Source organism: Cuculus canorus, chromosome Z (assembly GCF_017976375.1).
Source record: "Cuculus canorus isolate bCucCan1 chromosome Z, bCucCan1.pri, whole genome shotgun sequence".
Taxonomy (NCBI): domain Eukaryota; kingdom Metazoa; phylum Chordata; class Aves; order Cuculiformes; family Cuculidae; genus Cuculus; species Cuculus canorus.
Window position 1 is genome coordinate 66,661,375 of NC_071441.1, and position 20,159 is coordinate 66,681,533.

The 20,159-nt window shown below is 41.6% G+C and overlaps 1 protein-coding gene across 1 annotated transcript in view; it reads left to right on the forward strand.

Annotated features, from left to right (window-relative positions):
• Positions 1–10,148: 10,148 nt before the first annotated feature.
• Positions 10,149–20,159, forward strand: part of MTMR12 (myotubularin related protein 12) — a 31,633-nt gene continuing 21,622 nt past the window's right edge. Inside the window, exons 1-3 of the mRNA XM_054054101.1 lie at positions 10,149–10,287; positions 18,549–18,603; positions 19,514–19,653. Of these exons, the coding sequence (XP_053910076.1) occupies positions 10,228–10,287; positions 18,549–18,603; positions 19,514–19,653 (255 nt within the window). The 5' untranslated portion in view covers positions 10,149–10,227. The remainder of the gene's footprint in view (positions 10,288–18,548; positions 18,604–19,513; positions 19,654–20,159) is intronic.

The window sequence follows — 20,159 nt, forward strand, 5'->3', positions numbered from 1 at the left end:
TCCTAGGTGACCGTTGTCAGGTGCTCCTGGTATTTCTGTCACATCAATAATCCTTATGTCTTTGATGTACATAGATCTCTGCTCTACATAGTGTATCCTGTTTCATTATCACTTTGATGATCTTTGACAAAACCAAGAGCATACACATTTTAGCAGGAAAATGTCTGCTTTTCCCACTCTTTTTCCCTTTGATGTTCAATCACCTCAATTGCTGTGCTTTTCCAATGAAAAGAAGTAGGTTTTCAGTGAATTATGCCTTTGAGCAGAGAGAAGAAAGCGAAAAGAACCCAAGAAAAATGGTATCAGAAACAAGAACAGGACTGATTAAATGGGTCCAACTGAAGAAAGAAAATGAGCAAGGCTGTTTTAGAGCTACAGGTCAAAGCTAAATTAAAAATGAAAGAAAAGTTACATCAAGTAGTAAAACAGTCAAATACAAAAATAGTGTGGGAGAATTAAAAGAAAGGCTGTATTTCATGGAAAGAGAATAGTCCAGTTCATTATTTGCTACCCATGCAGCGACTGCAGTACTCCACAAAAAGACAGAAGAAAAAGTAAGTGCCAAGTGATTAAGGAGGCTGAGACCAAAAAAGTTTAGGCCAGGTGTTAAAAACTGTTACACGAAATGTCACTGCATATGAGTTGGAAGGCAAGGGAAAGAGATGAAGAAAAAGCATTGACCTTTCATGTGTCCATCCTATTTCACAGACAAAACTGTGCCTCTAGGGTCCATGCCTCACTGCCTCACATATGAACAAAAAGGAGGGTGCTGGGGAGTGTGTGAGCACACTTCTCCAAACACCTGGAAATCAAAGTGCTGCACAGCCAAAAAACAAAACACAAAATTGTGCACCAAATGAAGAGACTGGCCATGGCTTGAAACATCTCTGTGTGCTCACAGCAGCAGGGAATGCTGTGTAGTTACCAGCAGCGTCCATTGCGAAAGGCAGCCTTAATTTTCACCTTGCTGTGACAAGAACAAAGCGAAAACTGTGCGGTTTCATCTATTCCGGTGCTCCTTCCCATTGCCAAAGAATGCATTTTAAATGAACTTAAGAATTTAAAAAAAAAAAAAAAAAAAGAGCAAAGTTTCCATGGCAGCAAAATCCAGTAAAAAATCTCAGCTAGAGAGAAGAGTGCAGAGGGTAGAAATAAAATCAAGACTGTCTTGTGAATGAATTCCAAGTAAATACTTCTGGAGTTAAAGAAATGAAACATTTCAGACTAGGCATAGGAGAAGGGAGACGAGAGATTCAATTTCTCCAGAGTCTCTTTGGGTCTGCAAAGAAGAACAGCTACATCAGTTCTCCCAGGTTAGGATTCCTGCTGAGGAAGTAGACCTGAGAAAGAAAGAAGTCTTAGGAAAATGTGTGTCAGAAAAGTATATCAGGCAAATCTTTGGGAACAGACAACAGACATTTCAGATGCAATTCTTGTGTAAGGAGATATTTTTGCTTTCTTGCATCCATTTCTTAAACTTATTGCAGCTGCTTTCAGGGGTGATGTCAGGGCAATAGATTCAGGATAAACATTCCTCCTATGGCAGTAGTAAATAATAAACCAGGATCCTGGATGTGTTAACTAATGTTCCCAGCATGTGCTCCAGCATATCCAAAGGCATAAGATGTGCCAGTTTACAAGCTGTGTGACCAATTCAGAGTTCCTATTACAGCACTATCCAAGACTGAACTGATTCCCAAGGAGCACTGAAGCAGAGTGAGAGAAAACAGACCTGAAAGCCAAGGACTTGGAACAAAGTCCACACAAGAAACTTCCACTGACCTTCTGCTCATTTATATATTCTCCCCGAGGAACAGTTCCTCTACAAATGTCACCCATGCATCAAAGAATAGAAGATATAAAATATTTCCTTGGAAAAACCTTCTGGAGTTCTGAAAGCACAAGTGAGTTCTGGAATCCCTGAGACACATGTTTCCAAATATCCATCTGACATCTAGGCAGGCCAAATTCCCATGCAGACGTCAGGGTGAACATGTTTTAATTCTAAAAAGTTTGGTCAAGAAACATTCCAAAGGCCTGGAACTGAAAACCACAGCGATTCTGGAGAAAAATGTTCGAGCAAATCAAAGACAGTTGCTAACAGGGAAGAATATACAGTTTCATGATACTTCTTTTAAATGATTTGCTGCTTCTACAAAGTTTGCTGCCTCACAGTGGTTTGCTTTAGCCAAATAAAGGTTTAACCTGCTTAGACAAAGGTGTTTTTTTGGAATCGGGGACAAAAATGGAAAGCTAGAGGCAGCCTCTAGACTCACATTTGTGTTTTACTGCTAGTTTCTGCTACAAGCATGTAGCTTTCCTTGAGAGGTAGGTTTGTGCCTGTTTCTTAAATTATCCGGGCTGGAATTTTTACTTAAAACAGCTGTATGGGAGTGGGGGATGACACCACGCACGTTTAACTGGAGGGCTTCTGTCAATACCCGACATCTGTGATTAGTGACTCACACATGCATTTTTCCTTATGAAATCAAAGCCAAGAGTATGTCAAGGGCCTGGTAGGCAAAATAAATCAAGCACATGTTTTACTGCAGATAAGCAGTAGATACAATTTTCACTGATAAAGGAAAGAAGAGAAGAGACCAGGCACCACTAGCAAAAGCTTCAGGTCTCTGTGTCTACTTCACAAAGAGAAGCAGCTACTGTCTAAGCCTGATACCAAGTATTTCTCCCTACAGATACACTAGAACCTGCCTGTCGTCTGCCCCATGACTTGGACAGTTCTCACAAGCTTCTCTTCTACTGCAGGAGTCCTCATGGCCAGTAGGAAGAGCCCTGTAGGGAGTGTCTATTTAATTAGATGGACTGCACATTCCAGCCTGTGCTAGATAGCTGTAAATAACTCCTCTAGGACTTTCCATCCACATTGTATTTGGAGAAATTATTTGAGCAGAAAGAATTTTGGCTACCTAGTAACTCCAGCAGGACCCCTTGGCAGCTTTTTCCACCATCCGACTCAGGGACTGGCACACGAATTGGGAGCTGAATGTTGCTCTTTCCTGGGGTTCATTTCAAGACAGAAGAGTCAATTTGAGCTCTTTGATACCAGGAGGACCATATAGCTCTCGGTCATTCTTGTTTCCTAAGAGCTCACAATCCTCAGCATCTCACTTAGGACTGCAGGTTGATAAGAACTGAAGGTGAGAGGCAAGCCCTTATTTAACTCTGCCTCATATCCAGCTGTGATGTAGGTTTTTCTCCTTATATGAATGGGGTTTGGCTCACCCTTTGAGTACTGTTACGGAAGAGAAGGCTCCAGCCTGAAGTAATTTGGATTCATGCCCTTTTGGAGAATAAGAGGAAGAAGTTCAGTACACAACAAAGAAGTGTCTTTGTGCCCGTGGACAAGTAATTGTGTTTGCTTTCAAGAGAGCTAAAAAAAGGTGGGGAACTTTCCTAGCTCCTGTGTTCTTGTTTCTGATACCCACACTTCCTTGGGTGAGCAGAGTTATTAGATACTTACTTCCTCTTCTCCCACTTGTAGCTAAGAAAAGGAGGTGGTTTTGTTATTAGATGTGAGGTACTTTGTTACCTCTGTTTTCACAGCTCTCACAGCAATACTTTGTTTCCATCATCATGTTTAAGACATGTAATTCTCAGCTGCAACTCTATGATTAAAGTAAACATTCTGGTCCAGAGTGCGCTCTCGGCAGTTAATGCCTCTGTCCTAATCTTCATTATGCACTTGTTCATTTAGTCTTGCACTCTTCCGCATTCATGTTTTGGCACTACATGCACAAATGGCAGGTGAACCTTCCTGGTAAGTGGTGGGATGCCTCCATGGCCCCACTCTACGGCCTTTTAGCATCTAAACTATGACTTGACCAAAACATAAAAATTCAGTTTGCTCGTTAGCTCTGGAAGGCTCTTGTAGAACAAAACCATCCAATAATTAAGGTATGGATGCAAAACTGCAATAGCCTGTATTGCTACCGCCAAAGGAACTGCTCTTTGCCATCTGAGTCACAAACTGGTCATGTCAGACCTCCCAGATGGCCCTACTTAAGAAATAAAATGCATCTCTTCAACCACATTCAGGGAGCAACTGGGCATATCGTGTCTGTGGACTGAGACATGGGATGGTGCAGGAGTCAGAGGTTTCAGAAGAGGAAAGCTGGTATAGAGCTGTTTTCCCTTGACTGAGGGAGACTCATACAAAACCTCCCCTAAGAAATAAGGGTCTCACAACAATGAATAGAAAATTCTGCTTTAAAAAAATTGAAACACAATACACTAAAGAAAGAGCACTGCAACAAAGATAAAAGACAAAGAATTCACAGGAGACAGCATTACAGAACCTCTGACCATACACATAGCAAGTGAGAATGAAAACAATGGTTATATTCCACAGCTCTAAATATTACGTTGGCATTCACAATGAAGGTCCCAGTCTGTAAAGGATGAGTATGGAAACTAACTCCCAAAAGACACCTGAAAGTACCAGCAGATGAAAACATCAATGTGAATCAAGTGCTAAAAGCACCATCTTACAGTACAGCCCTGCTTTCACCTCCTTTTTTTTTTTTTTTATTTGGAGTTGTTTTAATTTACAATAAAGCTAACATACACGACTTTTAGTAGGAGATTAACCTGTGTAAAGCAGAGATACCTGCTGGCTGTTTATAGGTGGATTGATTTGCTGGCCTTTCCCAAAGCACATCACAGTACAATCCTCATTTCCGATTTTTTCTTTGATAGTTTCCAGTAATCTGACTTCCAGATTAATCTTCAGTGTTCTACATTTCTGGCATACTGATTGTAGAGATTTTAATGTGGTCTCATGCTGTTTAACACACTAAGCCCTAAATCAAGTTGTTCAATCAAACAATACAAATAGGGAGTATAAAACCCAATATGCATGGTCAATCTCTGTATACTCAGGGTAAATCCAACACTTTGGGGACACCTCCTGCCTTCTAAGCGCACACAGCCACCTGCAAGTCTCTGGGAATTGTCAGATTAATTATGAATTAACTACAGAAATTTCCAGATTTGTACACCTAAGGGCAATTGTTCCGGTAATGTCCAGGTCAGCATAAAGCAAGTAAATCTTCAAATCCTACCCAGGCAGCTTCTCTGGATAGAAAAAAGAGGATTGAGAAACCTTGACAAATGGTAACTGTGGGATTCTGTTTCCAGCTCCTACTTCAGAACCTTTACCTGTGCCACCACCACAAGTGTGTTTACTAAAAGCAGTCCAGACCTGGATCCAGCTGCAGTGCGGGGTCAAAGGGGGAGCACAGTTTCAGAACCCTGCCAGTGATTTACCACCCTGGAACATAAGTTCTGCAGACATCCATGCCCCTGCAGGTCTACAGCATGACAAAGATTCCCTTTATTTCCCTTAAAATGAGGAAATAGGGAGTAGAAGTTAAGATAGAGTCATGCAAGTTTGCTCAACACCCAGGAATGGCTTTTAATGCTTAACTAATTACACCTGCCCAACCTACACTAAAGTGCCCCAACAGACTGACCTGCACCTCTGCTCCACCAAGCACCCTTAGGAATCCCCAGGGCACTGATATTTACAAAGCCCCAGGCTCAGAAAAGACAAAATGTGATATGAAGCTGTATCTTTGACAACTGTGCCCTAGATGTTGCTTAGGGTAACATCCTAATATCGTTTCCAAGAGCCAAGGCAATCGTGACAAAAAGGACTGCCACAAAAGAAAATACAAGATACAGCTTGTAGTTAAGAGGATCCCTGAAAGGAAATCTACAGGAAAGCTGCAAGCATCCTCTTTGTGGCTCCCCTCCATCAGCTGTTTATACTGAGCCTGGGCACAGCTGAGAATTCAGCCCAAAGAAATACAGAATTTATGGCATGTAAATTTTTTTAAACAAAGCAATCTCTGTTCATGGGAACCAAGAGTTTCCCTCCTGCAGACAAATTTAAAGGTAAATAACATTATTATATTTTTAGAAAGAATGCAAAATATATAAGGATAAGATGGGGCAGTGAAATGCCATGTTCTTCACCCACAACAGCAAAACTGAAACTTAACTTCTAAAAAGTTTTACTCTTCTACATTTGCATGACTGTCATTGACATAGATCTAAAATGGAACAAAAACAAGTGACAGGACTTTATCAGCTCTTTTTTTTTCATTAATGGATAGAAAGTCATTGGCAGCATGGAGCAAGACTTCCCATTTAAAAGTAACATGGGAAGACAGATCCTGTTAACACGACATCCCAGGAACAGAATTTTTTTGCAGAGATTGTGTTTAAAACATCTTTGTAAGCGTTAATAACAATCTCAAACAATACAACAGTGAATCATCTTATTTCCTCGCAGGGAGGGAGTGATTCACAAAAACACTACAGAGTAGTACAGCTCCAGGTTACAGAGCAACAAGGCCTTTGCTTATCTTCCCTTTCTTCAGAAAGACCTCTGTGTAGTTTTCTACCTTTCTCTTTTAATATCTTGAGTGCCTGTGAGGAGCATCCACAAAAGCCAGCTTCAGCCCAGGCACTGTATGTCTCCCCTGCAGACAGCGCAGGGAAATAGGCTCCTTCTGAAGGCAATGGGGGTAACCAAATAAACTCCCTGTTAAGAAACAGCTTCAAGAGACAGCCTGCTGCTCTGGGTGCCTTGGGAAATCAGCTCGGCAGGCTGAAATTGGCTTTTCTGACTGTCCCCTTCCCAATGTTGTCTTTACACTCCCTCTGTGGTCATCCACCACCTCTCATTTATGAATTCATGTATTAACTTTTTTTTTATTTTCATGTGCCCTCTCCCTCCAGCATTTTTACTCTGTAAAAGAAATTTTGTTTAGTCCTTTCCAGAAAAGATGAACAAACTGACTGATGAAGTGGAGATCTGAATCCAGCCCTCAAATTTCAGTAAAAGGGCTTCAAATCCCTTCCACTACTGCTTCAGCCTGGCACATTTGGGAGTCTGGGGAGCAAACCCCAGGAAGGATCACTCCCTGTTCATTACTAGGGACAGGATATGGGACTACGTTGATATTTTGCTGAAGCAGAATAGCAGTTACATTCCTATTTTGGGGATGTAGAGCTTTTTTGATGAGTTGTTGAAGAATGAATTCCCATGTGGGAGTTAAGGCTCCTTTTGCACTTCCCATCAGGGTTAAGACTCTGGCCTGGTGTCAAAACATCCCTTCCTTTCTGATATTGCTAAGCCAGTAAGTAGCTGCTTTTTGCTTTTTTTCTGCTGTAAACCTCAGGGCGTGCTTGGAGGTAATCTAGCTGTTTCCACTGTAAATTCACATGCTTTAAAAGATTTTTTTTTAAGTATATATACATATAGTACTATTCTTTTTCTATTTTAAAACACTGGAAATCATGGAGATACTGTCCCAATTTTTTCCTTACCCTGGACTTACACCAATGTAATCCCACTGTACTTTTGACCTATGCAGCTGAGGTCAGATGCACTGTAAAGGAATGATGTGGGAGCAGCTGTGGAGTAGAACGTGAGAGTTCTTCTGCATGGGATCCCACACCAGAACAGCTTTTGTTATAAAAATACTAATGAAGCCTAGTCTCTGAGCTTTCTTTTTTTTTTGAGGCAGAAGGTGATTAATTCCAAAAGACTTTTCATTTCTTGAGTTTGAGACTGAAAATACGGAAATTAATTTATTACTGGATTAAAACAGTCACTCTATTTTGCTTTTATAAATGCTTTCTTATGACTCAGAAAACAGAATCATTTAGGTTGGAAAAGACCTTTAAGATCATCAAGTCCAGTGTAGGATCATTAAGTCCAACTGTAGCTCCATGCAGCTCTTTCTTCCTCCTTTAGTTTCCCTAGGTCTGGACTTGGAGCAAGGTAAATAAAGTAAAGCATTACAAGGAAGAGAGGGGAACGATATGAAGAGAGGGGGAGCAATATTAAAAGTACCTATCATTAATATTTCAAGGAGCTGTTGATTTGCACATTCTATGGTCTGCTGAAGTTTGTAAAGTACCTTTTATTTTTGTAAAAACATTTCCATAAAGTCTGCTCTGTAGCAAGAAGCTGCTTGTGTTCCATTCATCATTTAAATTGCTAGGTAGCCCTGCTGCGTGGCCACGGGTAGCCAACAATGTTTGCATTGTTCTGTACCCATATAAAAGCTAAGCTTTTAAAAGTAACCTAGATACCTGGTAAACCAGGAGTTTATTTACAGCTCTGATTATACAGTGTCCAGAAAGGACATTCCAGGGAGGCCACGGCTGTAACGCTTTAACAGACATGCGGCAGAGGACTTATTGGGGTGTGTCAGCCGTCAGGGTTTGGAGGATTGCTGGAAGTCCCCTAAAAAATCAAAGGACTTTTAGCGGATAAGTTCAGTGGAGGGACCATTTTATGCTATTTTCCTTGAACCTCTTCTGTAAAACTCAGCATTTTAATGTTTTCCTTGGATTTTAGTTAGCATTTGAGTTTTTCATGATGTGCACAGACACAACATAGTCATAGAATCACTAAGGTTGGAAAAGACCTCTAAGATCCTCCATCCAACCATCAGCCCAGCACCACCATACCTACTAACCCGTGTCCCAAAGTGCCATATCTATTCTGAACACCTTCAGATATGGAGACTCCACCACTTTCCTGGGCAAAGCACATCCAATGCCTCACCACTCTTTCAGGAGACAAATTGTCCTAATAGGAAATCTAAACCACCTCTGGCACAACTTAAGGCCATGCCCTCATCCTATCACTTGTCACTCGGGAGAAAAGAGCAGCACCCACCTCTCCACAACCTCCTTTCAGGGAGTTGTAGAGTGATGAGGTCTCCTGTCAGGCTCCTCATCTCCAGGCTGAACAACCCCAGTTCCCTCAGGTGCTGCTTGTAAGATTTTTTCTCCAGCCCCTTCACCAGTTCCGTCACCCTTCTCGGGACGCTCCAGCCTCTCAATGTCTGTCTTGTAGTGAGTACCACAAAAATGAACACGGTATTCAAGGTACAGCCTCACCTGTGCTTTAATGATTTGAACAGAAACCAACATTATTGTCCTATACCAATGTGTAATTGCATTACAATTAGATGCTTAGAACCATTCTTTTGATTTTTAAACAAAGGGAACCATGTGAAACACCACTATGTGAACAACAACATGAAGTGGGGATTGAGTTCCAAAGCTTCACCACTCTTTCAGTCAAGAATTTTTTCCTAATATCCAAGTTAAACGTCCCGTGGGGGAACTTGAGGCCATTTCCTCCCATCAGGAACAGATCTAAGATGAGCGCCAGCTGACCCAAAGATCAGGGAAGAGGCAGTGTCCGCAGAGACACAAAACACATGTGGGTTCCCAGAAATGAAAAAACCCAGTGGGGGCCCAGCCATCCCTCACCCTTTAAAGCAGGAGCAGTGCGGGATGCACAGAGGGCACACGGAGAACAAGGAGCATTGTACAACACACTAGGAGGGCGGGGGGATCACACGGGAAAGGAGGTGTCCAGTGGAGCACACAGGGTACAAGGTGCCCCACACGGTGGGCACATCTGTGATTGAATCATAGAATCATAGAATCACTAGGTTGGAAAAGACCTCTTGGATCATAGAGTCCCAAGTATTCCTATCTTGGAATGGTCACTAAACCATGTGCCTGAACACCTCATCTATCTGTCTTTTAGATACCTCCAGGGAGGGTGACGCAACCCCCTCCCTGGGCAGCCTCTGCCAGTGCCCAATGACCCCTTCTGTGAAAATTTTTTCCTGATATCCAGCCTGAACCTCCCCTGGCGCAGCTTGAGGCCATTCCCCCTTGTCCTGTCCTCAGTCACTTGGGAGAAGAGGCCAGCTCCCTCCTCTCCACAACCTCCTTTCAGGTAGTTGTAGAGAGTAATAAGGTCTCCCCTCAGCCTCCTCTTCTCCAGGCTAAACAACCCCAGCTCTCTCAGCTGCTCCTTGTAAGACTTGTTCTCCAGCCCCCTCACCATCTTCATTGCTCTTCTCTGGACACGCTCCAGAGCCTCAACATCCTTCTCGTGGTGAGGGGCCCAGACGTGAACGCACGATTCGAGATGCGCCCCCTCCAGGCCCACGAGACGGAAGGCGCGCCTTTGATTGACAGCGGCTCTGACCAATCCGAGCGGGCGCCTGGACCCCGCCCCGCCCCTCCGGGAGGCGGCGATCAGCGCCTCCGCGAGTGGGCGTGGCATATGACGTCACCGGAAGCGGTGGCGCGGGCTCAGCCCCCGCCGGCCGCGGCGCCCCGAGGCGGATCCCTGGGAGCGGAGCCGGTGCGGCCGCAGCCATGCTGGGCGGCGGGGCCCGGGCGGCCAAGCCCTCCTTCGTGTCCTACATCAGCCCGGAGGTGCGGGGGCGGGGGGGCTCGGCAGGGCCGCGGGAGCTGGGACGGGAGCGGGGAGGGTGGAACGTCCCGCTCCGTCCCGCCCGAGGGAGCTCCTGAATCTCTCTGCCGGCTCGCTTTCCAGCTCGGTTTATTCGCTGTTTCTGCCCGGGAGAGCTCAGAAATGTATCTGGTTGATCGGTTTCCAGGTGATTTTTCCCCCGTCGCCCCCGAGAGAGCTCAGAAATCTCTCTGCCTGCTCAGTTTCCAGCTGATTTTTTTCACCTTTCTACCCGAGACAGCTCCTAAATATGTCTGGTTACTCGGTTTCCAGCTGTTTTTCCCCCCTTCGTGCCTGAGAGAGTTCAGGAATGTTCCTGCATTCTCGGTTTCCCGCTGGCTTTCCTCCTTTTCTGCCCGAGAGAGCTCCTAAATGCATCTGGCTGCTTGGTTTCCTGCGGATTTTTTCGCGTTTCTGCCCGGGAGAGCTCAAGAAAGTATCTGCCAGCTCGCTTTCCAGATGACTTTTTCCCCTACTTTCTACGCGAGACAGCTCCTGAATGTATCCCGCCACTCGGTTTCCAGCTGATCTTCCCCATTCCTGCGCGAGAGAGCTCAGAAATACATCTGATTGCTCGGTTTCCAGGTTATTTCCCCCCCATATCCCTGCGATGCTCCACTTGAGTTGTTTCTGTGAGGGTGCCTGGGTGCCAGGCAGTGGTTGTGACTGCTCAGCGTGTGAGGTGGGACACTCCGAGCCTGGCTTTGCCCGTGTCCCTGGACATCCCCTTGCACCCACTGTGCGCCCTGCTTGGTGTTTTCGGTTCCCTCCCTACAGACTCCTGGGTCTTTCTCCTTCACGGCTCAGAGGTGAACTCTTGGTTGTGCATGTCTTTCATATTGTTCTTCCTGATGTCCCTTCATTTATTGAAACGTCTGCTGGCAGCTTGGCTGAAGTGGCTTTAGAGTTGTTTTACTGAGATTGTGTTGTTAGCAGGTGGTAGTAGATCAGTATTATTATTCAATATTCCTTCATTCTTATCCCTAGTAAATGACACTTTTCTAAGAAGACTAATATTCAGGAAAATTAGCCGTTTGTGATTTTTTTTTTTTTACACGCTCCGTAGCTCTTTGTAATCTGTGTCAAACTGGTTCTCTTTAATTATTCATTTCTCTAGATAGCATCTTAAGGAAGTTATTTTTGTCTGTCTTGTTAATTAGTACAGACTTTGTCACTGATAGGACCTCGGAGAACTTGCTGGTTTTATTTTTCACTGAACCTGAACTAAAAATGCAGAGGAGTTATGGCTTAAGTCAACTGTGCTGTTTAAAAACCTATGTCCTTGTTTTGTAGTAGCAGCTCTGTGGGTTTTTTTTTTTTTTTACATGTTGTTCAGCCCTGGTGACTCATAATTGCATCGGTTTACTTTGAAAGCTTTCTACCTTCCATGTATTTCCCAGTGAAAATGGATGTTAATGATAGGTACAGATATTTCTGGACTGAGCACATGTGCCTCCGTGTGAAGTAAGTCATTTACCTTCGGAAAGTATGTTGTACAAACATTCAAAAAAGCGTGCGCAAAAGGAGCTGAGTTTTGGGAAGGTTAGAACTTGCGTCGTTGGAGTTACTGAAAGGCACTTCACTGTTTAAATGATCATGCTGCATGGTTAAAGCTTGCTTAAAAAAATGGCTGGTGGGAAAAAGTACAAGTCAAATATGTGTAGTACAGTGAGATACCAAAAAGTAAAGAGTACTTTAACATGGTTATAACTACAGTGGTGTAACCCTTCAAAGATGATCCTAATGGCTGCAGGAACAATAACAAAGGTACTTAATACTGGAACTGAAGCCCTTAATGAAATGTCCTCATGCACTGGAGCTTGCAGGTATTCACTTTATTTATTAATGCTGCTTTTAACTATCTACTTGATGCACTTAATTTTAAGAATTTCTTGGTCTCTTGCCTCAGAAGCATAGATCTGACTTTTTCCATAGAATTGGTGTCTTTCACAGCTTCAAAAGCTCAATGAAACCAAGGTCAGATTCCAGTAAGAAGTAAAGCAAGTTTAATGCTTTTTCTCTGCCTTAATGGGATGGTTCCACAGGAAGCTGAAGACTTCAGTGGGTTTTATGAGGATTAAAAATAAACCTTTTATATAAATGATGAAACCTGTGAGGCTAATTGAGGATCTGAAAAAAATTATATTGATTAAATATTTTGAAATACATATGTATGTGAGAAAAGTAACTTTCTGAACACAAATTTCTTGTACCTGTTAACTTTCATATAGTTGAGTTCTAAAATTGGGGCTAGACTGGTAGAACAGTGGAAATACTTTAGTACCTTTTACAAAGAAAACAGTTTGGTCCACTGGGAACTTTCCTTTCATAAAGACAGTGTTAATGCCATACCAGGGCAGACTGACACCCTGTCTCTTTCAGTAGCAGATGTTTGGGGAACTGTGCTGGTGACAGGTTGTTTGGTGTCCTGTTTCCTCAGGCAGACCCTGTAAGAAGGTGGGAATCAGGGACTTAATGAGTTTGAGGTTACATCTAGATGGCATCTCAGTTACCTGTGAACTTGTGGAGCCTTTCCTTGAGTCTCTTTATACCTCTGTCTTGAAACAATGCAATACAGAGCAATATAGTGGTGTTATAAGGTAGTCCCCCTTGTTTTCAATTTCCAGGTTCGTTGGGTTTGTCTGTATTCACCTGGGGAGTTAATTGAGACTGAAAGCTGCTGCAACAGGCAGAGCTGACTTTTGTTCTAGCCCCAGACTTTTTAGTCACAGAATCACAGAATCACAGAATCACAAGGTTGGAAAGGACCCATTAGATCATTGAGTCCAACCATTCCTAACACTCCCTAAACCATGTCCCTAAGCACTTCAAAGTCCTTCCTCAAACACCCAAAGGACACACTAAGTAGTGTTCAGAAAAATAAAACGAAATTAGCTTTGAACTGCTTTTGGGATTGGCTTGTTTGTTTGAATATGAAAAGAAACGGGAACTCTGTGTTAATGTATGGCAAGATATATTAGAAGTAAGGGGTGAACAGAAAATGCTGCTTATTAAAGGAATGGAAGTGATTTCCGCTGTGAAACACAGAATTCTGGAAAAGCAGCGTTTTTGACATCTGACTAAATATAACCTAGCTGTGCTCTGCTGTATGGAACCACGGATCAATCAGTGGTCTGTTGAGAGCGAGACTGTAGGATGTTGATATTAGTGACATACTTCCCTTGTGGACAGACTTGGCTACCCTGCAGGAAGTGAGGTGAACACCAGGGTATAAAAGTCAGTGTTTTGACATGTCTGATCATAGATGAGGCATATTTGTCCATGGAGATGTAGAAACAAGAACCAGTGAATTATTTCAAGAGTTCTAGCTCTGATATTTTGAAACTGGAAGCATTTACAAGGCTTTCAAGGTGATCATATTTTCCTTAAAAGTCTTAATTTGAATAAAAATGTAGATATTAAACTTGATTTGAAGCTTAATGTTAACTTTTTATGTGTGCATTGTTAGCAGTTAAATCCTTTGTGTTATTTCTTATACAATATTAGTTCTTGTATTATTCCTTATTACAGAGTTCCTTCTACTTCCTGCTGCTTGTCCATGAAATGTGGAGTGCATCTCGGGCTGCTGAATTGAGGACAACTTTTGTACCTCTTTTGTTTTGTCTCTCAGATCTGCATGGCTATTAGTTCATCATCACTACAAATACTCCTTGCTTGTAAATCTTAGTTAAAGTATTGTGTGTTCTCTATTGATCGCTTCGAAAATAGTACATCACTCCTTCTAAACTGGAGTGATGGAATTGAGCGTGGCATAAGGAAGAGGAGTTACCAGAGTGGACAGCTGGGCTCTGGACTGACGTGGGGAGAGCCTGGTGATGAAGTCAGAGGAGGTGGACAGGACAATGTAAGGAAAGAGGAAAGGATGAAAGATGAAACGGACGTGGAAAATATGCTCTATGATCTAATGGGCTATTGGATGATGAAGCTGTGAAAGGAAGGAAAACGGGCATTTAGAGATTATTTTCAGCATTGTTATTAAAGTGTAGTGACTATCTTTCAGGATTGTATGGCGTACAGCATGGGATTAGGCTTGTGTGACCAGGAAATCATCTTTCAGAAATTACCAATTGTATCCTGGTTAATTTCTGAATATAAGCACATGCTAAAATGTGCACAGGTATTTCCTCCTGTCTGTGGAGTTCTCATAGAACTGCTAGACATGTTTGGTTTATTTTATTCGGAATACTGTATTCACTTGTTGAAGCACCACAACTAAATTGCAAATATTTCAATATACAGCTTGACTTTTACAACTCGTAAAGGAAAATGTATAGTTAAGAAAGCTATCTCAGCCCTCTGTTAGTCTTTTAGTGAAGTAAATTAGAAAAAATGGATGTTCTCACCATGTTGTAGAGCTTTTCTGTGGAGAAATTACTTGTTGAAAACTATATAAAACAGCTTTAAAATACCTGCTGTTCTAACCGCCGACAGCTGTTTGCTGTCAGCCTTTTAAAGAATGCATGTTTCAGCCAGTGCTCTCGAAATTCTGGAAGTGATAACTGGTTCCTTTATTACTTGAATATAATAAACATTATTTTTCGCAATGAGTTTACTAAAAGTCTTGTTTTCCATTGTTGGTATTAGCTCTAGTACAAATGGCTGGCTATGGATAAATGGAAACATTACTGTGGGGTAGGGCATGTTCAGAGCTCACAGTACATAATTTGTAGCAGCAGACTGCTTGCACAATCTTCTGAGAGTGATGAGCAGCATCCAGTATCACTAGGCTAATATACATATTTTGCAATACTGATTGAAAAAAAAAAAAGAAATCCAAATTCTCTGACATCAGAGTAATGTAGATTCTAGAATGCAGGGAATGTATTTCAGTTTTCGCTCATTTTCTGTCCACAGTTGTTTACCTCCTTGTGGACAGGGAGGCAAGGAATTACAAACTATGCAGTTTTTCCCTATACTCAGGTAAACAAGCAGAGAAGAGGTGAGCCTTTCCTGAAGAAAGACAGATCCTCTATTAATAGTGTTCTCTCCCCCCTTGTTGAAGCAGAGCATCTGCAAGGAGCGTGGTGTCTTTTGTCCTGAGTACTTTGTGGTTTTGTAGTGCTACCAGCTGAAGTTATGATGCATTTTGAATTAGTATGGTGTAAAATTTTTTCAGCTTGTGGTTTTGGTATGGTTTGCTACGCTGTACTGTTACAGTTGGTAATTATGGAGTGTTCCAGTATTGGCTGCCACTGCTTACTCTGATGACCCGGACAAAGGAATGTAGCACAAGGTACGAGCGCAGGTGGGAAGCATCTCTGAGTAAGAAGTTTCTAAAAATCTTCAGCAGAGATGAGGTCTTTGTTTCTGTCACTTCTGAGACAATCCAAAATTAGTTTTCTGCATTTGCATAGCATCCTATGGCTATTTGTCTTCAGCTGTTGCTGATAGTAGAGTTCCCTCTGTTGTGTCTTAAGTAAGAAGTGCCAAGATACTGCTTGAGGCACTCAGAACGGGGAAGCTACAGATGAAGAAGTATCTATCTAGAGGTGTGCGGGGCTCTCACTGGTCATATGTGGAAGTGCTTGCATGCTTCGCTTCGACAAATGGTCAGAGGGTGAAGTTTCCTGAGGGCTGAGTGGATTTAGTAGCTTGTGGAAAGAAGTTGCTTCTTCTGCTTCCTTTTCTTTCCTTTCTGTGCTCATCTGACCTGTTGATGAGCCAGTTCTGCTAACAATAGGCACCAACAACAAAACCAAATGTAGCACAAGTACAGACTTCCTAGATGATCAGATGAACCAAATTAACTCACCATGCAGTCTGATAAACCCTGCGGTAAAAGGAGTGGGTGGGTGAGTACAAGCTGCATGACTGATGACAAGGGTGTTGAGCAGCATGCGTTCTAGTGTCAGGAGGCTCTTAGGTTAATCCCAGGGTCTGTGTTGCCCCAAACCCAAAATGCATTAGAAAAATGAGGTTGAAACAGAGCGCAGAAATTAGCTAAATCTGTGGGTTCTCACACAACTTGCACTGACCCATGGCGAGTTAACTTTTATTCATAAATATTTTTGGCTTCGTTCTTAAAAGGACAAACACCAAATGTGACATCAGTAGAATTTAATGTATTTTAGTATGCTCCCTTAGAAAATCAGTGCAGCAGCATGGATTCTTCCTCTAGAAGGCAAACCATGAACATTGCTATCCCTTGTGTGTAGAATGTAAACTGTCTTCAAAATATTTATGAATTTATTACAGGAGTATCAATATCGACTTTCAAATAGAACTCTTCTGGAGGCTCAACTCTTGGAAGCTGCTGTATGTTATAGGGTTCTGCATATAGTATGTATAATGTCTGTGGGCTTCTGTCAACAAAGACCGAAACAGGACTTTACAAGCTGATCTCATATGTGAGGTCTGATGCTATTTAAATAAAATTCTAGTTCCTTTCTGAAGGAAACCAGTTCAACTTGTAACCACAGCCCAAAACAGTTGTTCAGAATTATTTGCCTCTGTATACCTGTTACAGAAGTTTCATTGCATTTTAACAAGTGGATGTAAGCACAAAGAACTTCTTTGGGGTCAAATATTTTTTTTTTTTGCTGAAGGTCTTAACTGCCAACGCTGTTGTAAACTGGTACTGATAGCAACAAGTACGAGCAGTCAAGCAGTGTAGATAATGAACAGTAGTTATTACATACCTAATTATGCCTCGCAAAGTAAAAGGTGCTGGGAAAATACCGAGTTAGTGTACTGCTTTGCTGGTTTGTAGCAATGATTGTTGGCATATAGTTTGTGAGCAGGCAGCATTGCTTTTAGTTAGGCATGAATAGTGCTAGTGGAAGGCAGCTGTAAAGGCACTATTAAACTGAACGTTTAGCTTAGAGCTATCAGTGGTGAAGAGACAACGTTGGGAAATGTATGTGTATTTCTTCGCTGAATGCCACAGTGTTCAGCTTGAGTCATGCTTGCACAGTAACTTATTTAGCTGACAAGCATGAACTCAGGTTAAAATTTGCTTCCACAACATCCATACTTGGAAGTCAAAGGTAGCAAATTGTGTTTTGTTTTCTGGATTAGCTGCCAGCTGTAGTTACAGATTTCTTTCTTCATACCACCACCACTTTCATTTTATAACCTTTGCCTCTTTTCAGCCTGTCTTGAATGTCTCCGCTGTTCTCAAGACTTTGTTTCCTGATGGGTTTAGTTCTTCTGTGCTGCCTTCAAGCTTTGTTTTGAGTCTTTTGAGTGTTGAGACCGATTGCTTATATGAATGACAAAGGAGGTTTATTTTTGTGCTGGGGCTTTTGTTTCTCTGTATTTAATCCAGCAAAACTGTTATTGCTTATGTCTTCTTTTGGTTGCTTTCCTTGATTTGAAATATCTGACTGTGGATGCTGGTGACAAACTAAAATTAGCTTGCTTACTGCTGTGGCCCCATGGGGGGGCTTCCAGTTAACTAATAGTTTTCCAGGGAGACTCCAATACATGTGAAGTGATCTGGACTTGGAGAAGGAAGTTCTGAACTGGCTGAGCAGGAAGGGTGTAGCATGTCCTCTAGTTTAATAGTCTTTTGGCTGGAGATTTTACCTGGACTATCAGTGCCTCGAGGCTAGAATAAGTGATGCTGAGAGTTTAATAGGTTTGTTTTGTGCAGTTTGGGTCCAACCTAAAGGATACCCTGTGTCTGATTTTACCTCTTGGCTCTGAGATTCTGAAATCCCTTTTCCTATAGTCTTGGTAGTCCTGTTTAAGTAATTTCTGTACCTTGATTTCATTAATACATGTAAGACAATCAGAAACAAGACAGTCAAGGGCGATGCTTGAAAAACTGTGAAGGGTAAATTACAAACAAATATTAAGTTATATGTGGTAGAGCTTAGGAATGAACTCTGGAACGCGGTGCTGTAGTACTGTTTATGCTAACTCATTTACATATGCTGGGAGAACTGTAAAAGTATTGGTAATGCTTTATTTCTGTCTGTTACTTATAGGAATAATGTGTTTCCTTGTTTTGTCTTCACAGCTGTCTGTAACTGACACAGTGGGTGTCAAGCCACTGACTTAATTATTTAGCTAGTAGACCACTGACCTTTAGTGGAAGAAGCACATTGCAAACTTATTCTCCTTAATTTAGGAAGTTCTTTTCCTTGTTTTTAAGTAGCCATTTGCTAGAATGCGAGGAATTCAAGGGGGAGCATGTTACTTATAGCATGTGTTGAAGGTATGATCTTTGCAGAGTAATAGTTGTTCTTTATCTCTTCAGGAAATACACATAAAGGAACCCATTGAAAAGGAAGTAAATCCTCGCTTATTACCAGGTAACTTGTACATTTTATTATTAAAATTAAATAATACAAAATTAATAATGTAAGCAATTTTTATATATTCCTATGTCTGCAGCAAGCACTCATGTAACGTCCGTGTCCCAAGTAGTAAAGGTCTTGATGTAACAACAGGTGGAAATGTATTAATTATCTGTATCTGTTGTTGAAAAATTACAAAAATTGAGATTTTTGTAGGGTGTGCTGTCTTTGGGTAAGCTGCACTTGATAGGAAAGACCAAGAGTCAGACCAACTGTATGTGTTAAAACTTGTTTTTGCTTTCTTAAACTTGAAGTTCAGTTGCTGGTAACTTTAAGATTAGCACTTCATTGACCATTATTTATGTAAACTTGTGTTTGAGAACTTTAAAGTAGCCCTGGGACTGGTAAAATAAGCGACATCTCCAGTTGCTTGAGCTGTGAAAAATGAACTGTGATGAACTTGTAGTAATCAACTCAAATGTTTCAGCATTCTGAGAGTTTAGCAATACGGAAAACTGGAACAATTTTCAACTTGTTTATTGACTGTATTAACTATTCTTCAGTGGGTTTTGGTTTTTTTTTTCCCAAGTACACACTTGTATGGTTGCTCTTTGCAACTCCATGTATTGTTTTCCTACCGCTTACAGCAGGCTATGGTACAGGCACCTCTGGTTACAGAACTCCTAAATGCGTGCAGCTAGGCAGTGTTCATTCCATCTTGAGTGATGTCAGTAAGGTGGAAGGCTCTTGGGTGTACTGATTCCAGGGTGTGCGTTGTAGTCTTTTCGTACAACAGTGATGAAATATCTTCAGGCATACAGTTCTGAGAAACTGTCAGTAAGTTAATGCTGAGTTTAAGATAACATTTGAAATAATTCAATCGTAAATTTCAGTTATGTTGCAAGCCTGTGTTTCTCTTATACAGGTGAACTGCTGCTTTGTGAGGCAAGCACAGTATACAAGTACATACAAGAAGATGGGTCAAATCGTGGCACCTATGGGAAACTTGTGTGTACGAACTTCAAGATTGCTTTCCTTGATGATGATTCTGCTTCAGATGATAATGTAGGAAGACAAATCTTCTAATTATGACAGGCTCTGAAGATGTATAGTGTATCTGATTGAATAGTCATAACTTTCCCTTCTATATACATGCAGAATATAGATTTATGAAAAGTTTTAATAGCTGCAGACTAATTGTAATCAGCCTGCATCTGCTTGGTTTGTGTGGATCCTTCCTCAAGCTATGATGGCTATTTGAGTAACAGTGGTGCAAAACTTAGATTAGATGTAGTTTATAAATTTAGTCAGTTGGTAACTTTGTGAAACTTAAGTTAAAAGAATTAATTGTTTTAAATCAACTGTTTGTTTAAACCTGATTTCTGACTGCTTAGCTAGTAGTGATTGCAAAAGTGTGAATGTCAAACTTACCTCTAGTGTGATTTTGATTTTGGGCTACCTCTGCGTAACTGTTTCAGGGTTCATTGCACAGAACTGAGTAAGATGATATTAAATGGAAATGCTATCGATAATGGTTTGTGTGGCTCTGTAAAGTGCCGAATTATTCCATT